The sequence below is a fragment of the Hippichthys cyanospilos genome, chromosome 3, assembly GCF_059441005.1.
Source record: "Hippichthys cyanospilos isolate Australia breed blue-spotted pipefish chromosome 3, RoL_Hcya_1.0, whole genome shotgun sequence".
Classification (NCBI taxonomy): Eukaryota; Metazoa; Chordata; class Actinopteri; order Syngnathiformes; family Syngnathidae; genus Hippichthys; species Hippichthys cyanospilos.
In genome coordinates this window covers 22,245,804-22,264,626 of record NC_142371.1, presented here as the reverse complement: position 1 = coordinate 22,264,626, position 18,823 = coordinate 22,245,804, and the positions used below count along the sequence as shown (strand labels likewise).

At 42.6% G+C, this 18,823-nt stretch overlaps 1 protein-coding gene across 6 annotated transcripts; it reads right to left on the bottom strand.

The window, feature by feature from the left end:
* Positions 1–970: 970 nt before the first annotated feature.
* Positions 971–18,714, bottom strand: cspg5a (chondroitin sulfate proteoglycan 5a). 6 transcript variants are annotated; one of them, XM_088410377.1, is made up of 7 exons: positions 18,329–18,714; positions 13,037–13,910; positions 10,400–10,588; positions 6,195–6,348; positions 4,130–4,186; positions 3,513–3,602; positions 1,560–1,709 (listed from the first exon to the last, which is right to left on the bottom strand). In XM_088410377.1, the coding sequence occupies exons 1-6, from the start codon at positions 18,525–18,527 to the stop codon at positions 3,516–3,518; spliced, it is 1,560 nt and encodes a 519-aa protein (XP_088266503.1). In that variant the 5' UTR covers positions 18,528–18,714; the 3' UTR covers positions 1,560–1,709; positions 3,513–3,515. The 6 variants fall into 6 exon arrangements, with proteins under 6 accessions (XP_088266500.1, XP_088266502.1, XP_088266501.1 ...); XM_088410379.1 differs by having other exon boundaries at positions 6,273–6,348; positions 18,329–18,712; XM_088410374.1 differs by lacking the exon at positions 3,513–3,602 and having other exon boundaries at positions 971–1,709; positions 18,329–18,712.
* Positions 18,715–18,823: the final 109 nt, after the last annotated feature.

The following is an 18,823-nucleotide window of genomic DNA, read 5'->3' as shown; positions in this document are numbered from 1 at the left end:
TGGGAGTGTGTTGCAGCAATTTTCTCATCACCAACATTTTTTCAGCTTCTGACTCTAGGATCTATGCTCAGTGGTTATCAAATGGGGGTAATTGGAGGCACGTCAGAGAATATGTAAAATTTTAACAGGGTTTCCGCAGGTATAAGCAAATCTAGTTTCATGCTTTTTATTCTGTGATAGTACATTTTTGTTCTCAAATTAAGAGCAAATTAATCGGAACATGAAGTAACTTATTGATACATTGTGTTGTAGTGCCTCCTTTGGAAAAATTATCAGCCTGTTCCCTTTATGTGTGCACTATAGAGTATTTGGGATGCATTTTTAAAGGCATACTTTGTTGTGTTTTTTGTAAAAGTTTTGTTTTAAATATCCATAAATGCTGTACAATGTTTAGGGGGTAATAGGCAGATTTTTTTTTCACAGTAAAATGAATACATTTTACTCTATAAAGTCCATAATTGGTTCTAGTCTGAGCATGGTAAAATGTAAAAGATTGACATTTGAGTCAATGTTCAGGGAAAAAAAATCCAAAGTAAAGTTTCCTCTTACACTGAGACCAAATAAAGTCTTGTAAGAATAAAATTGATAGTGTATTCAACATTTTATAAACTGAAAACCGATGCAAAAAATGGTGACAATTGTTATGCATTACACAATTTGTGTATTGTGTAACCTTGCACTTTGTTGTGTAACATCACGCGTTATGTACTCTCCTGTAACACATATTTCCTGTAACACATAACACATGTAACATCAGGTCATGCGTAAAATCTGTGATTCAAAATGATGTAATGAATGGACAAAGTGTGACACATGTTACACATGAAAAAAATCACACATCACTGTGTAGCATCCCGTAGCGCGCAAGTCTCATGTAACGCTAGCACAGTAATGCTATGTAACATGGATGTCAAACATTGTTGCGTTCATGTGATTTGCATAATGTGTGAAAAGAGGGCAAGGACAGGGGTCATGTTAAAAAGGTTTAATTTCAACAAGTGTCGGAATCTCGTTTGTTGTTCTTGGTTGAAAGAGTAGAAAATAAAAACAGTAAAAGTACATCAAAGGATTAGAAATCACATCAAAGAAAACAAGACACGTCGTGTTTGAAGTCGATCCATCGATCTGATTTGTTTGCAATATTTATAAACATTTACTGGATTAGTCAACAAACATCAAAACCTCTCAGTAGCTTTTTTTCTTTTTACCACGTTTACACACGCTGGAATTCTGGAAATCTTTTTACAAAATACAACGATGCAGGCAGGGAAGTGTGTTGCGTGTTTGTGTGTGCGTGTGTGTGTGTGTGTGTGTGTGTGTACATGTGTACGGTGAACGAGGTAAGGGGCGGTCAAGTGACAGCAACAAGGTAGTGAAGTGGTGATGAGAGGGCGACAGGAAGGGGGCGGGGCTGGACGGCAGTGTTGGCGGGGCTGCTCGACGGACCCCGTGAGGGACCGGGGGGGTGGGGGGCGGGGGGGGGGGGGGGGGGGTCGCTGGCGGGCACGGGCAGCGGTCAGTGTGTTGGTGAAAAACCGTATTTTTCACATCATGTTGTTCTGCAGAGAGTTGATCTCCGAGTCGTCGTCGCCCAGCAGCTTGTGGTTGTCGTGTTTGGGCGTCAGCGCGTTGTGGATGTTCAGGGCGTCGTCTTCCTTGGGCGGGGCCTTCACCGGCTCCTCCAGCTTGTTCTGAGAATTGGGATCATCCTGACCAATGAGGAGGAGGGGGACGAAGGGGGGAAGGTGGAGTTAGTATCGAGACCGCAGATAACGTAGGCTTGCCTCTTTTAACTATCGTACTACGTGTGTAAAATTCTGCCGTGAAGTATGACCTATAATGTCGTGGTGCCATCAGTGTAACATTGTGTAAACCTTGTAACCGGGTTACATTATGTAACATTATGTAACATTTGTAACTGTCATGACCACATCGTCGTTACGCACTTTCTAGGTCATTATGTACTGCACGTAACAGCTGCACCATCGCATGTAATGCATAGGCAAAATGCGAAAAAGCCATGTAATGTTTGTAACATAATGTTACATGATACTACACACATTACATCACCAATTTGTAATCTCTGTTATGTCATGAAATGTCACGTGTCAGCCATGTTATGTATGTAATGTCATGTAACGCCTGTAAAATCGTTCATAATTACTTGTAAGGCTGTAAAGTCTTTACAATTGTTGCACACAATGTGATGTAAGACGTAATGTGTTAATCATGTAACATTTGTAACATAACGTGGAACTAGGCTTTACATGTTGTTATACATGTCAAATTTGACCCCCTATGCCATGAAATGTCACATAACGTGTCAGTTATGTATAACGTCATGAAAGCTGTAAGGTTTTACAATCGCTACATACATGAAGTCATACATGTTTACCAAACTGTATGATCTCTCATGTGATGTAACAGGTAACATGTAAAGGCATTTGTCATATAGCTTGAGTCCCATAAAAGCTAACGTGTGTGTGTGTGTGTAAACGTAACATATCAAAGCCATGTAACATTTGTAATGCCTTTAGCACTTTTAATGTTTACATGTAGTTACACGTGTTACATAACCATTTTATTGGATCTGTTGAAATGTCACATAAGCTGTCAGTCATGTCATGTGGAACATCATCTAATGCATGTAACACCTTTCATCATTACTTGTAAGGTTGTACAAGACTTTAGAATTCTTACATACAATGTTACATACATGTTACCAAAACGTAAGTATTGTCTGTGTAACATATGTACCATATGCAACGCCGACACGTTTAGGAATATATAGGCATAATGTTGCATATGTTACATAACCAATTTTTAATGTCATGTCACATAAAGTATGTTATATAATATTTGTATGTAACAGCATGTAACGCCAGTAATGTCCGTAACCCCTTAATTATTTGGCGTTAATGATGTTACAACGGTCATGATTTTACATGTAATATCCATATAACATGTTTAAAGTCATGTAAAAGGTGTAACCCATGTAACACTCATGATGATGTCATGGACTTCGTCATAAAGTAATCTTGTGCAAATGTATGTACGTGTGTCTCATGTTATGCTGTTTATGGAAAAGGTGTACTGACTGCATGAATACATCCCCTCCCTGTCCCACCCGCCATAATCCCTTATCCCATTTAGACAAACCAGGAGGTGCATGCACATCCACATGCAAAACCTTTAGCCCCCCCCCCCCCCCCCCCCCATCCCAAACCCCCCAAACCCTAATACTCACCACTTATAAGCTATCGATTCATGCAAAACCCCATACCCAACCCCAAAACCTTTTGGCCCTCAAGTGAGCCCTTGGGGGGTCTTTTGTGGGTACCACCGTTAGAATGGTTGAAAGACTGTTTTGTAATCCACTTTCATGACCGTCAGCATTAAAAACCTTCACACTTTCACACACACATTACACTGGTCCTTTCACCCATACTTACGAAAAAAAAAACGATCATGTGAGTGTTTCATGTGTGGCACGTGATAAAAAGTGGATTTACCGGCTAGATCGTAACTTCGGGCAGGACGTGCGGGTACGTGACTTCCATGGTTACGGGGTACGAGCCTTCTTTCCTCCCATCAGCGTGAAACTGGAAAACGTTTTGGGGTTTTTGTTTTGGTTTGTTGGGTTTGGTGGCGGTGCATGTGGGTGGTAGTGGTGGGGGGAGCTGGGTTTGGCGGTAGGGTGGGAGGCACAGAATCACGAGGAGTTTCCAACGTTTTTGGGTTTTTTTTTTTTTGAGAGGGGGAACAGAGATAAAAACAACGTTTTGATGGTGATGATGATGAAGGTACACGCACACTTTGGGCAGACCAACGACTCCCCCGCCCCCATTGGAAAAATCTTTATATTTGAGATATTTAGGTTGGATTTCATACTCACTTTCTTCTTACTTCCTACTCACCTCCTGATCTTTTGTTTTTCATGTCATATTTCGATATGATAGTGTATTAAGGTATTTTAGGGCGTGAGTATTGATTTAAGGCGATTTATTGATTGATTACTTTATTGATATATTGACACGTCTGTTTAGGGAGGTGTGTGGGGGGGGCAGGGCAAACTGACAGCGTGGCGAAACGAGGGGGGGGACAGGGGCAGAGGGGTTTATGGTCTTACCTCGCAGTCGGACTCCTCTTTGGTCTTACACTCCCACGTGTATCTGCTCATGGTTTTCTGAGGGGAGGGGGGGGGGGTTCAAAGGTTACACTCCTCAAAGGCAGAAAGGCATCGTTGTCATGGCGACGGAGCGAGAGACAAAAGATGCGGCGCTTACAGCCAGAAGGACGAGGCAGACAGGAAGTGAAGAAAGAGGCGCTAATGTGACACTAATTCAGTGAATTCATGTAGTTTATTCAGTTTATTTATAGAGATAAATTTGTTTTATTGCTTCAAACGCATGTGTTTGTTTGTAGGAACTTAACAAGCACAATGTCCGTGATGCTAGTCTCCTAGTAAATACTCATAAAAAAATCTAGCTAACTGTTAAATTCATTTTTTCAGTGCAAAGAAAGTTAGCATGAGGTATTTTAAATGGGAAATGGAAGTTTGTTAGCGATGAAACATTTCGATGAATTATGTTTTTAGTGGTTTGGGGAGTAAGAGCAGCTTTTATTTGACAGTAGTGACTTTTTTGGGAATGTCGTCTTGGAAAGAGAATTTTCGGGACATTTTGGGGACGTTGTTTTTGTGTGTGACACTCACAGGTTTGGGAATGTTATTTGTTGGCTTTGATTGAAAAGTTAGCAAGAAACAAAAGTGGCTATGGTCAGTTAGAGGGTGGTACCACATCTCCCAAAATGAAGGGAAAAAATACAAGCCAAATAGTTGCAGCGCTAACCTAAGGTAAGCTAACCGTATGTGGCTATCAACCGCAAAAAAAAAAAAAAAAACAACATTCCAAAGAGACCATGTTTTTTCCTTTGATATAACCTATGGTCCCACATACTAAGCTAATGCTATACCAGCAGCTAACTGTGCTACTGTTGTTTTTATGTACGAGGCTAAAGTTGTGACAGTGTTCTTTGTTGAGTTTGCTTTGAAAAGTTAGCAGAGAACAAAAGTAGCGATGAGCTGTCAGAGGTGGTACCACTTCTATCAAAATGCAGACAAAAAGAAAGAAGCAAATAGTTGTTGCGCAAAGCTAAACTAAGATAACCCATGCGGCTACCAATAGAGTTTGCTGAATGCCGTGGAAAAAAAGTCAAAATATAACATGTGAGCTTCACTTGTTGTTTTTTTTTTCCAACGCCATTCTGCGATCCCATCATGCTAGGCTAATGCTATGCTAACAGCTAACCATGCTCACAGTTAGTGGAATCTCAGAGTGGTCTTGCATCTCAGATGTTTATCCTGATAGGCCCCACACTCGGATGATGCCACCCGGCCCCTCCCCTTGCTCCGCCCGTTCTCAGGATAAACAAGTTTGTTAGCGTAGCAGAGCTGCAGTGGCGGGCATGACCACCAGGTGGCACATGCCCGACCATGACTTACCGAGCAGAGAGGCAAGCAGAGAGCACAGGTTGGAAAGAAAGACGGCTGTGGCGGTGAGGAGTGAAAGATCGAAGGAAGGAGGCGGGGCTTGACTGTCATGATTATTTACGATTGTTACATTTTTTGACAGTGAAATTGGTGAAATTTCATTACTAAGTCACTGTGTGTGATGCCTTGCATGGCATATTCAACTCCCTTTATGAAAACTGAGCTGAACATTTTTTTTTCAGATGATGCTTATCTGTGCTAACACTGCAGCTCTGCTTACCTTTTGGTTAAGACGTGAAAGTGCTGCTGGTCAAAATTATTCCTTTGCTGTGGAACTTTGTTTATCCAAAACCATCACATCATTGGCTACCAAACTCAGTGTGTAGGCGGGATTATGTAAATTAGCCCACCGTGACGTCATAACGTAGCAAAATTTGGAATAGCTCGTTCACAGTGTACTCATTTTTTTGCGAGACAACGTACATGATAAGCTTTATTCATTCAACAGTCAGCCGCCATCCTCCTGGATAAATTTGCTCCTTAACCCCGCCGTCATCCATCCCCCTCTCCCCCCTCCCCCCTGGCCTCACAGAGTCGCTCTACTTGGGGGGGGGTACTCATGCCCATGCGTCGGGGGGGGGTAGGAAAAGGGAAGGACTCAAATGCAGAAAAAGGGAAGAAGAGAGCGGCGGGAGCACGTTACCTGACAGATAATGTTATCATAGTAAGCCAATGCACGGGCATGGGGGGCGTTAGGAGGGGTGTCGCACAGTTTCCTTACGTTTGGGTGGGAGCCCTCAGCGATGGTGGACAGCGAGAAATTATCATTGTGAGCCTCCGATGTGGGCCGGTACTTACTGCAGGGCGACACACACCAACCAGGAAGAAGAAGAAGAAAAGAGGAAGGAAAGAGAGCAAAAGAGCAAACTTTTCATCTGGGATGCAAACATCAACATTCAAAGAACCGCCAGCGCAGTCGTTCTCAAAACTTTTACGCCAAGTACCACCAAAAAGCATACTGAGCGCTACAAAAGCCACCATTGTGATCCATATCCAAATACAGCGGTGTCGTAGTTGTATTCTCACAAAGCACTCTAATAATACATATAGCTTGAACATGAACGTGACTTGGCATACTAAAAAGTTAAATACAACCGAAATGGTGATTCTTTCATTTACCACTAGAATGTGCTCACCGGTGCTACTAGGACCAATGGCAAATGGTGATTAAAAAAATATTGTGTATGTGCATCTACATTTATTGCACCACCGTTTGTGTTCAAATCGAATTTCGACACTATTTGCTGGTCCGTCAATGACCATTTGTAATACACGTTAGCATTAAGCTAGCAGGGGGGTTTGTAAAGCTACGTTGTTTGGTTGTTTGAAATAATTATATTTACAAAACTTGTTTTTTCATTAGTTATATGTCTATTAGAGCAGTTGACTTGAACTCAGTGCTTAAACAGCTGAATGCTTTTATTTTGAAGGTTTACAGCTGCTTGCTCTTTGCTATGAAGTGAAATGGGTTGCGTACACATGCTTCCTTCTGACTTCTCTTGCTCCCTTACTCACTTCACATTTCCTCCTTCCTTCCTGTCCACTTCCTCCTCAGTTCTCCTGCTTCCTTCATACTTTCATCTTACCTCCACTTGCTTCTCACTTCCTGCTCTTTGCCTTCATGTTCCCTTACTTCTTCCCCAAATCTCCATCTTCCACTTCCTCTTTTTTCGACTCTCGATGTCGTCTCTCCATCCACCCCACACACCCCCCTGCATCGCCCCCTCCCTCCTTAAAGTTGCACAGCTGCATGTAGGTCAGCCCCACCCCCCCCCCCCTCCCCCCCGCCACCCCTCCCCGACTGCCCTACTTTTAGCTGGATGCGGCGAAGGCATGACATCATCTTTTCTCTTTGTCAAAATGTCTCCTGGCTAGCATCCTCACCATCATAGCCTTCATCATCATCATCATCATCATGTTACCCCCCGGATTGCCCCCCACCCCTCAACACTAACCCACCCATCTCCCAGCAGTCTAAAAATATCCCCCTTAGCGTGGGAGCAGGCGCCGGCGACCGAGCGCCTCGCCACTTCGCATTTGCATGTTCGATTCCAGCGAACCGGCGCCTGGTCGCTATGGAGACGACTGCTAAAACACTCGGTCGAGCATCCGCCCCCGCCTGCATCCGAAGCCCCCCCCCCCCCCCCCCCCGCCTCAATCTCACTGACACCTCACTACATTTTACATTCTGTTCACCTCCTCCCTCATCCATCCTCCTCCTCACCTCGCCATCTTCCTCTCACATCTCACCAACGTCAATTAGACTAAGACGGAGACGCCATTTTGGCACCTGGACGTCTTCCGACATTTACAGTACACAGTGTGCATCAAATTGGGCAACTTTTGATGAAGGAAAAAAAATGAATTGCCATTTTCCTGATAATAGGACTGTGCAAGATTGATCTAAGCTTTAATTATATCTTAACTTTATTTATATTATGGCATGGTTGAAAACTGAATAAGAAAAAAATATTTTAAAAATGTTAATAATAGAACATGATGTTTAAAAAAAACATTTCATTCATGCAAAAGTATCTAATATAGGTATCGGCGATACTGGCATAAGCGATACCAGTCTTGGTATCGATCAGAGTCCATTCTCAGTCAAGTTTTGTGATGACTTCTTACCTTTAATCTGCAAAAAAATAGGGTGGTTTTTTTTTCACTTATCATGAATTCATTTATCATTTTTCTGTACCCATGTTAGCAAAACTATGGGAACACATTTCTAAATGCAAGTCAATGATAGCTAGCTCTGAAACCACATCTGCAATCAGTAAATTGTGGAGCCCGGATTTCAAAGCAAACATGTTGAAGTAGCATTTTGCGGTTACGCCGCACACAGAAGAAATGAGCTGCTAACGGATCAATAATCAACCCAATATGTTACAAATTATGGAAATTCCTTTGATTTTTGAAAAGAATCAATGGGGAAAAAGCACTAGCGATTTCCAACAGCTAAAAAAATCATGTAAAATTTCAAAATGCAAAGATTCTGACATTTCAATGTGATTCCAGCTGGACGTGCAAGATTTTGTGTACAAAAATAATAATTTTTGGTCCAAAATTTGGACCATATAAAACCATAAAAATTGCAATTTTTGAGATGCATTTTAACAGGATTTATTACATTGATTTCCCTGTGATTTTTGCAACATTCCGTTGAGACTTATGTCAGAAAACAGAACATTCTTTGTTGACTTGTGTTTCATCTCAAGACAGTAGGTGGCAGTAGAGACCAGTTAATGGCTATGTCTTAAAGTGAGTGTTGAATGTTTTGACAAGCTGTGTAGCATTAACACACCAGCATCATAATGAAGAGAAAGCCATTTTTTGTATTATGATCACATTGTGTGATGAGTTTGTGTGATGTTTTTCAAACATCTGTGATCTCCCTGATCAAGTTTACGTCATCCACCTGTGGAGTTCTGCTTCTATACATTTGTATCATCTGTTGTGTTCATTTTGTCTAAGCAAGGCAGCAAAAGTAATTGCATCATAAATACATGAGACATCACTATAAAATCCAGAATGTCCTCTAATGAGCACACTGGGACTTAGGTGGGTAGCTCCAAGGAGTCAAGGGATATATGAAAAAAAAAAATGTCCACTACAGTGGACAAAAATGAGTAGGCTGGGTCCCAGGAGGAAAAACATTCGTTTTGTCCTTTGACCTTCAGCATGGAATCCAGCTAATCAGTTTCTGCTTTCACCTTGTCAAGCTAATCTCAGATTACCAGCGTAATGTACCATTTAAGTAAAATTTTCTAAAAAGAACAAAAAACGGACAGTAATACAAAAGAGTTCTCCCAAAAATACTATTTTTCAACACGCACTTTGCATCAATGTTAAAAATCTTGTCACGTTGTTAGAGGCAATGAGAATGCAAATGCACTTGGCGAAGAATCAAGTTGGCTGTGTTCACGCCCACAAGGGTGCAAAAAAAAAAAAAAAAAAGATTGGTGCATGCATTTGCTTCAATACCAAAACTGTATATAACTGGTAGAATGCCAAAAGGACTGCAATGAGGCATACGGATGAAAAAAAAACTGCAAACAAAAAATTAAAAGGCATTTAAATAATGCATGAAAAGGGATGCAATCGCAAAAATGGAAGCAAACTTACAAAGGCAAAAAGAAAAAAAAAAACACACTATGATTTAACCTGTTGAGCCTGGAATGTGGCTCCTCCCACCTGTGGTCCCTTCTGAAGGTTTCTTATTTTCCCTAATTGGGGGTTTTGAGTGTTTCCTTCCCCTTCTGGGGATGCTGTTGTGTATTTATGATAAAAAGAAGTCTCTGTATGACTTCTTTTCACCTGTGTCAGTAAAAATTGCAAATACATTTAAAAAAATGTTCATTTAAGTTGTATGGCGTCAAATTTGTATTTTGTCATTTCAGCTGTTTTTATCTCTTCGTTTGCATTTTTTTGTTTTTCCTCCATGTCATTTTTGTGATTGCTTTTTTTTCAGCTTCTTGCTTTAATGTTTTCTTTTGCACATTTTTGCGAAAGGTTTGCTTTGTTTTTTCAAACACATTTTTTTCCCGCGTTTATAGCATTCTTTCTACCGCTTGCAGTGCATTTTTCCTCCCACCATATTAAACCATGCCTTGCAAAACTTGCATGGAAAGTGTCAGACAATGCACTCGTCATAAAATTTTAAATCAGTCTCCTGCAAAAGGATCCAAATGGAATCAACCCACTTTAGTTTTCTGTGGATGATTTTTTTTTTTTTTTTTGGGGTAGGGTGGGGACTATCACTCACAAATGTATAATTTACAGCCAGGTCTTGATATTTTTCCAGGATCCAAGTATTTTCCGCGCGTGATATCGTTATGGCCGCCTCACCTGCGTCTACGCAGCTTCTTATTTTCTGTCTTGAGTACATGGAGCTTCTTGGCGAAGCAGACCACCATCATGAAGAGGAGAAGGACCACCACGGCCGACGCCCCGACCGCCAGGCACATGACCTGGAACTCGGTCACCACCGCCTCGCAACGGGCGCCCTTATGCCAGATGTAGTCTTGAACGTTGCACCTGGAAGACGGAACCATTGCCGTGACATCTTTCACGTTACATCATGTCATGTTACCACGGCGACGCGTTATGTTAGACGTCCAGTGCATCACCATGACCACCAAGACACGTTTAGGTGTGTGTGTGCTCGTGTGTCAATGAGAGCATGAATAAAGAGTAGCTGACAAAGAAGGTTTATGTAAGAGTGGTGGGGAGGGGGGGGGGGGGGGGGGGGGGGGGCGGCAAGTAAAGAGGAGAGTGGGGGAGGCGGGGATGTGCTGGTTGTCATGGCAACTCCGCCAGAGCAGCAGAATCTTTCTCATTCCATCACATGCGGAAAAAAAAAAAACATTGACATGTTTCTTCCACTTCATCTCCGCCCCTTGGGCTATCTCGCTGTTGCCCCCCCCCTCCCCCCCCCCAACCCTAATCAGCCTTCAACTTCACTGCCTGCCCCACCCAATGACCACCACTGTAATAAACATATTTATAGATATGCTTTCCAAATAAGTGACTGCTCCCATAAAATGAAGTCATATTTTTATTTTGTAAGCTCTAAATTAGATTGTACAGCAATGCAATGTGTGTGTGTGAGTGCGTGTGTGTGTGTGTGTCTCCAATGGAACGTGTCAGATATCTTTGGCAAAAACATGTGTGTGCCTTTTGTCGTAACCCCGCTGGCAGTCGTAACTCTCCTGTGTCTTTGACCTATGAACTCATTGACTGAAAGTGAACCCTGACACACACACACACACACACACATACTGACAATGTGTGCGTGTGTGTGGTGTGTCCATGCAGATGGTTTTATTATTGCGCCTGTGTTTCCATGAAATGTAAAATGGGATACACACTGCATGCAAACTTAATTACATCAAGCTGCCGGACACACACACACACACGCACACACACACACACACACACACACACACGCACATGAGAGTGCTGGCAATGCTGTAAAGTTGTGACTCATTGAATTTGTGCTCCACCTCTGCGTGTTTTTCATCTGTTGATGCTTTCTTCTTCTTGTCTTTCTTTCTAAAGTAAAATGAATCACTCGTGTGTGAAGGAGTGAATCAGCTGTCTCAAACACGTACTGTATGAACATGTATTTAACATATATGATGGCAAATATATGTCATGAGTATCATGTTAGATGTAAGGCATCCCTTGTGTCACATGTAACATAATTAACTAGTTGAATCCCGAAGACGGAATTATACGTCTTTACAGAGCCCAGACATTCAATCCCATGTACTTAATGTGTGTTTTTTGTGGGTGTTTTTTTTGTTTTTTTTTCATATTAGGACAACGGAGTGTCTGAAAATATCCTGCATAGTTGCCTGTAAACTGTAGTGGTTCTCAAATGGGGGTACTAGTACCCCTAGGGGTACTTGAAGGAACTTCAGGGGGTACTCAAGATTTTAAATAAAACAAGCAAAGAAATATACAAAAATGATTTAAACATGTTTTTTGAATTAATTGTTTCAGGAAATAGAAGTTCATAAAAAAATATTTTATGTTCGGCAGATTATTCAATTTCATTATTGTAAAAACTCTTTCATTGACCAAATGGTTCGAATCAACTTGTGCCACCTCTCGTTACCTGTCGAGTTAATGATTTGTTTTTGTGAACACATCTCTACTATGATGCCAAAAGAAGACATTTAAAGCTGAATATTTTTCTGTAGACAAATATTTATTCATAATTACTTCTTTTTGAGAACAGGTTTGACTTTTTATGTTGATTATTTTTTCGGGGGGACAAATATTAATGAAGAACTAAGTTAATGATTGATTTTTATGAACAGATCTCTATCGTAACGCTAAATATTGGATAAATGTGGATAAATATTTATTTATAATGGTTTTTTTTTGAGAACAGGTCAGACACTTTATGTTGATCATTTTTGGGGGGACAAGTATTAATTAAGAATTAAGTTAATGATTTATTTTTATGATAAATTTTTATTTATATATATATTTTTAGAACAGGTGCGACACTTGATATTCATTATTTGTTTGTGGAAAAATATGTATTAATAATTAAATTATTTCTTTTTGATCACAGATTTCTTCTATGATATAAAAGAGGACACTTTAGATTGATTATTTTTGTGGACAAAATCGAAAGGGTCTAAAGTTGAATTATTTTTGTTTTTTTTAACCCCAAAACACTTTGCCCTGGTTAAGGGCTACTTTCAGAACCACTGCTGTAAAACCCCATTATTGCTAAAAGTCCTCACTATCTTCAAAATCATCATATAAAAATGACCCCAAAAATGGCAATTTTGTTCAATCATTAAAATTGCGACATGAAAAAACAAAGATTCATCAATAATTTGTATCAATAACACAAAGTTGTTTGGAAAGACCAATAGAAAAGATTGAATTTTGCCAAAATATGACTCATGAGGTTTCAGCTCGATGCCAGGTATACATTTTACACATGTGTCAGACGCGCGTTACCTGCAAAATGTTCCGGCGTCCTCCAGCAGGTAACACTGTCCTCCATTGTAGCAGAAGTTGGGGTCAAAGTCGCAAGGGGAGCGACAAGTGGCGTTCACCATCTGGTAGCCCGGGCGACAGCCCCCCATCCCGTCGGAGCCGTCCACCGAGCCGGCCCGCCGGGGGCCGTTCGGCAGGAGAGAGGAGGGACCCCCCGACTTGGGGCGAGGCGGACGTCCGCCGTTGTCGGTGGTGGTGTCGGGGTATTCGTCCGCGGTGGGCGACACCCCGTCCTCGTACGGGGTCAGGTAGTCGTAGCTGTCCGGCATGGCCCAGGACGTCGGGTCGCCGCCCTGCAGCTCATGAGCCAACGATGAGGTGGGACGGGGAGCCAAGTCCAGGTTACGTCCGCGGGAAGCGGGATCGAAAAAGTCCACGTGGAGGACATCGGGTTGGGCGGGGTCGGTGGCGGGTAGCGACGGGGCGGCGCTGGACGGTCGGTCCAGGTCGAACACGGCCGTGTCTTTGGCGTTGATCCACGGCGGGGCCGTACGCGCCGGGGGCTCCTCCTCCGCGACATCGGTTGGGAGACGGTTGCCGGGCAACAGCAGCTCCGTCTCCGCCGAATCGAGGCTGATCTGAGATGGCGATGGCGCGCCTCCCGCTTCCGGCATTGCCGTTTCACCAAACATGCCACTGGTCAATTCCTCTTCCTCGCCGCCGCCGCCCCTGGCCACGCGGCCCGCCCTGGGCGTCACAGTGTTGACGGAACCGCCGGGTCCGGTTCCCATGGTGACCGCATGGCCGACATCGGCGGGACCCTTCTGCTCGCTAAGCGGGGCGGTCCCGTTGAAGGCGGCGGCCACCTCGGTGGTGTTGGTCGCCGTGACGACTCCTGTAAACACACACAAATAGGAAGTTGAAATCTTGTGCTGATTCAAACACACACCCATAAGCACAGTCGCTGCGGAATGAAACGGGTGACATCAAATGACACGTGAGGCATTATGGGTTGGATTAAAGGAGTAGTTGACTAATGCAGTCCAACACTCGACAGTCCAGATTAAAGATTAGCGAGGACACCATCAATTTCAACAGACACACACTGAATACTGCACACACATACAAAAACAAATAAGACATAGTACAATATACAATAAAATATAAATACAATATGTAAGTATGCATGTGCATACTTGTATGTATATATAGAATATGTATACATGTACAGCATGTACAGCAGTATGTACATATCTACAGTATTTAGGCATGTATTCGTATTTATGCATGTACATGTACAGTTTTCATGCATGTATTAGTATTTATGCATTTATGTATGTACAGGTACGTATGTGTATTTATGTATATATGGAAGTCTGTATGTACACATGCATGTATGTATGCACATATATATGAATGTATGTGTGTATGAATGCATGCAAGTATGCATGTATGTATGTACAGAATGCAAGTATGAATGTGTGTATGTATGTATGAATGCAGACATGCATGTGTGTATGTATGCATGTACAGTATGGATGTATCTATGTAGTATGTATGTGCAGTATGTATGGATGTGTGCATGCATGTATGTACATATGAATGTTGAATGTATGAATGGGGTTTTTCTGTTTTAGGGGTTTCGCTCCCCTTGCGTCTGTCATCGTTAGTGTGATTTCTTCCCACCTGTCTGTGTGTACCTGCCCCCCGTGTGTCGTCCAATCAGCTTCCCCTGCCTTTTGTTCCAGTCCAGCTGTTTCGTGTTTCCTTGGTAATGTTAAGAGTATTTAATTCCCAATTTGCGCACAATGTCGGGTCATTTGCTATGTATGTCTGAGTTTTATTCCCTCCCAGTCACTTTCTTCATGGTATTACCCCATAGGTTTGGTCTGTGAGTTTTGAATTTTGTTTGTTAACTTGTAGACTGTTTTGTTCGTGTTTTACCTTATCACTGTGAGGAAAGCAAATCCTCGTTTCTGAGCACATATAACTTCCTGCTTCCCAATGTGCATGTGCAGTACAGGTATACATGCATGTATGTTTGAATACTGTTAGTGTTATAACAGACTGTATAAAATGAAAAATGTATACAGGTACATATGATGCATGTATGTATGTATGTATGGTGGTTACAGTTCCTTCACAAGGGTACAAATAAATTAATCCTGACATGAAATCAGAGAGGTGCATGAAAATTCTTCTTCCTCGTGGTGGAAACGAGGATGTCGTCAACACAAAGCGGCCCCAATAAAACATGTGGTTTCATTGCAATGGTGATGGCAGCCACACAGAAGCGCACAAGCATGATGGTGCAACCATCCTCCATCCAGCTGGATCAGCAGCATCTGTTGCCATGGAAATGACTCCACATCCCATCTCACACACACACGCACTAGAACACTCACGCATAGAGCAGAACATCTGGTTTGTGGCATCAACGAGCTTTCAGACCTCTTTGTTGTCGTTTTTCAGTTTGTCATTGAGGTCATTCACAGGCTAAATCCTTGCAGACGTCCCACAATCCACAGCTATACGTGCTCACATACACACACAATGGAAACTGCGGAATAACTTATTTGATGTCCCAAATGTATTTCAATGATAGCTGTACAACAATTGTGTGATATTCCATTCTGTATGAACTCCATTACTAATCAGATTGATTCTATTTGCTTATCAATGCCGGCGAAGTACAGTGACAGGCACGTCGCTGATATGACAGCTCATAACTTAAAAAACATAGTTGTTGGAACACTTGTAAAAAAATATATTTACTAGATGATCAACATGCATTTTGCATTATTGGAATTTGTGTTACTACCTTATCACATAGCAAGGATGCTTTTTGCACACTGCTCCATCACCACTACTCATGCACACAAAGGGAGATGCAGTTTCCAGGGCAACGGCCCGCTTCCTGCGGTGGGATGCAGATACGACTGCTTTGAGTTCACCGGGTTCCTTTGCAGCGCCGACAAGGAGGCGAGCGCAGATAGGTGTGGGAAGGACACACACACACCTGAATGACATTATGAGTCACCTCTAGAGTCACTTTGAGTCACATAATTATTTAGAGTCAATACTGGGTCACTTTGTTACATACAGTACTGAGTTAAACACTGAATCGGATATAAAAATTCTTACAATGTCACAAACTAAGTTACTTCCTGAGCCTTTGTTATGACTAACTCCCGTATTGAGTCAATACTGAGTCACATAGTTCAAATACTAAGCAAGTCATGTTACATATTCAATCACAGTTTAAGTCAAAAATGAAAGAAACTTTCTTAGTCACTTGAGTCACTTATAGAATCACATACTGAGTCGTATACCAAGTTTTATACCGTTACATAATCACTTCCTGTGATACTAAATCATGTGAGTCAACTCTGGTCACTTGGAGTCGCATATTAAATAATTTATTAAGTTAAAACTGAGTCATGTTCAGAGTAAGACATAGAAATGTTTTCATAATCATCACATCCATGGTCAAGGTAAACAAAATCTCTTTTGGGGTACATACTGAGTCACTTAAGTCAAATATTGAGCCACATTGAATGAAAAAATTAAAGACTAAACCAATTTTCTGGATCACTTGAGTCACATATTGAATTGCATATTGAGTCACATCCCGAGTCACGAGTCACTTATGGTCACAATCACTTGCTGTGATTACACACTATATCATTTACCAGGGGTCAGCAGCCTCCGGCTCCGGAGCCACATGTGACTCTTTCATCCGTGTGTTACGGCTCTCCGTGGTTTGGGAAAATCTTTGACGGCGTAATAAGTGACACATTTGAATTGCAATCAATGACGTTTGCGTGATTGGGTGATAGGGTGACATCTATAGGACATGTTTGGTGCGACAGGACACAAAATGTGACTCCAGCCAATCAGTTTCCGGAAGGGGGAAAACAGGAAACGGAAATTTAGTGCGGCCTTCCAGATTAAAAGCAGGTTTTACAAAATAGGATAACACTGGAAAGTAAACAGTGCAAGTGGAGCGCTTGAAGGGTTCTTAACAACAACAATTCTCACCCTGATGCTCCCTGTTTGTGAACACAGATTGATTGAGATGTTGGTTCGGTCTGCTTGCTTCTTTTAATGAAAATAACGTGGTACAACTTTGTTTAGCAAAAGGGCTGCTCGCAGCCAACTGATTCCGTCAGTGTAAGAAAATATATATATATATATATATATATATATATATATATATATATATATATTCATATTCTTCACTTCAGATATAACAAGGGCAGCTCCCAGTGTTGTCTTATCCATGGAAACTGGGTCAAAATGTCTCTTTAAATGTTAAAGGTTGCTGACCCCTGACATAATCACTTTGAGTCACATACTAAATCACTTATCGAGTCAATACAGAGGAACTTCCAGTTATACATTGTAAGTCAATTACTGAGTCTGATGAAAAAAAACATTGTCACAAACAGTTACTGAGTCACATACTGAGTCACTTACCAAGCAGCAAACTAAATCACTTACAGGTTGACATAAATGGTAAATGGAGAAGACTTACATGGTTGCTTTCTACACAATATGGCGCTCGAAGCGCTTTACAGATGCTCACATTCCCCCATGCGCAAATACATTCGAACACTACCATACAGAGTGTCTTACTAAATCACTTACTGAGTCACGTAGCCTAATAAACAATTTATTTTGTTACCCTCTCAGTCAAGTACTAAGTCACTTCCCTGAATCATTTATTGAGTCACCGCTAAATCACAAAAAAACGTTAAGTACTGAGTAACTTGCATTAATTGCATTACGACTCTTCCTTATTCATATAATGAAACACACAGTCACTGACTAAATCACTTATTGAATCATTTACTGAGTTAAATGAATAAAATCGGGAAGATGAAAAGAGAGTTGAGAAAGAATAACTGTCAATTAGAAAAATAACTGTTAACAAGTTCAGCATGCTGAGGCTGTCGGCGTCTCATGCACGCGCCTATGGTTATTTGACGTGCGCGCGGGCCGGTTGGCAGACAAAGAGTCCGTCGTCGCGCTTTTGTGTGTATCAGAATGTCCGTGCGCGCGTGCGTGCGCGCCCCCCTCCCCTCATGCATTATTCATGCTCACGCTAATCTGCACCTCGCCTCTTTGTGCCGTGCGCGTACACGCCGGCACCCTTAAGCGTCCCGCTGCCGCCCCGCGCGCGCGCGCCACGCTGACCTGATTTCAAGTGTACTAATAAGTGAACATCTGTCTCGTCACGTGACCTCCTTTCCCCGTGCGATGAGGCAAACACTCGTGCGCGCGCGCGACGCGCGTGAGACGCCTGCTTACCGTGCACGGAGATGAAGTGCAACAGCAGCAGCAGCAGCGGCGGGAGCGCGCGCGCCATCCGCGTGCGTCGGTGGCAGCTTCCCGTGCACGAGCTGGGCTCCATGCTCGGCGTGCACGCGCGGTCCACAGCACAGGAACGTGCGCGTGAAGAAGAAAAAGAAGAAGAGGAGGAAGAGGAGGCTTCTTCACTTAGCAGCATCGTCCCTCGGTTCGGTTCGGCTCGGCTCACGGTTCCATCGCCCCCGGCCGCGCGCAATGATGGCTCGGTCCGATCCGGCTCGGCTCCCTCACAGTGGCGGGAATGAAAAGAGAAAGAAGACGAGCAGAGAGAGGAGAGAAGTGAGAGAGGCAGGGAAGAGGGAGGGGGACGAGTGAGGGCGGTGGGGGGGGTATTGGTTCCCTCTCCTCCCCCTCTTCTCATCCTCCCTCCTCCCCTTCTCTAAACTTCCCAAACATAAGTGACAGCTTCATCACGTCCATTTTTATGAGTGTTCC

Coding starts and splice junctions, on each gene's coding strand:
- cspg5a (XM_088410374.1), bottom strand. CDS start 18,527: ATGCTGCTAAGTGAAGAAGCCTCCTCTTCCTCCTCTTCTTCTTTTTCT. Junction 10,589..13,036: donor GACGCCGGAACATTTTGCAG/GTAACGCGCGTC, acceptor TCCGTCTTCCAG/GTGCAACGTTCAAGACTACA. Junction 6,349..10,399: donor AAGAAGCTGCGTAGACGCAG/GTGAGGCGGCCA, acceptor GTCGCCCTGCAG/TAAGTACCGGCCCACATCGG.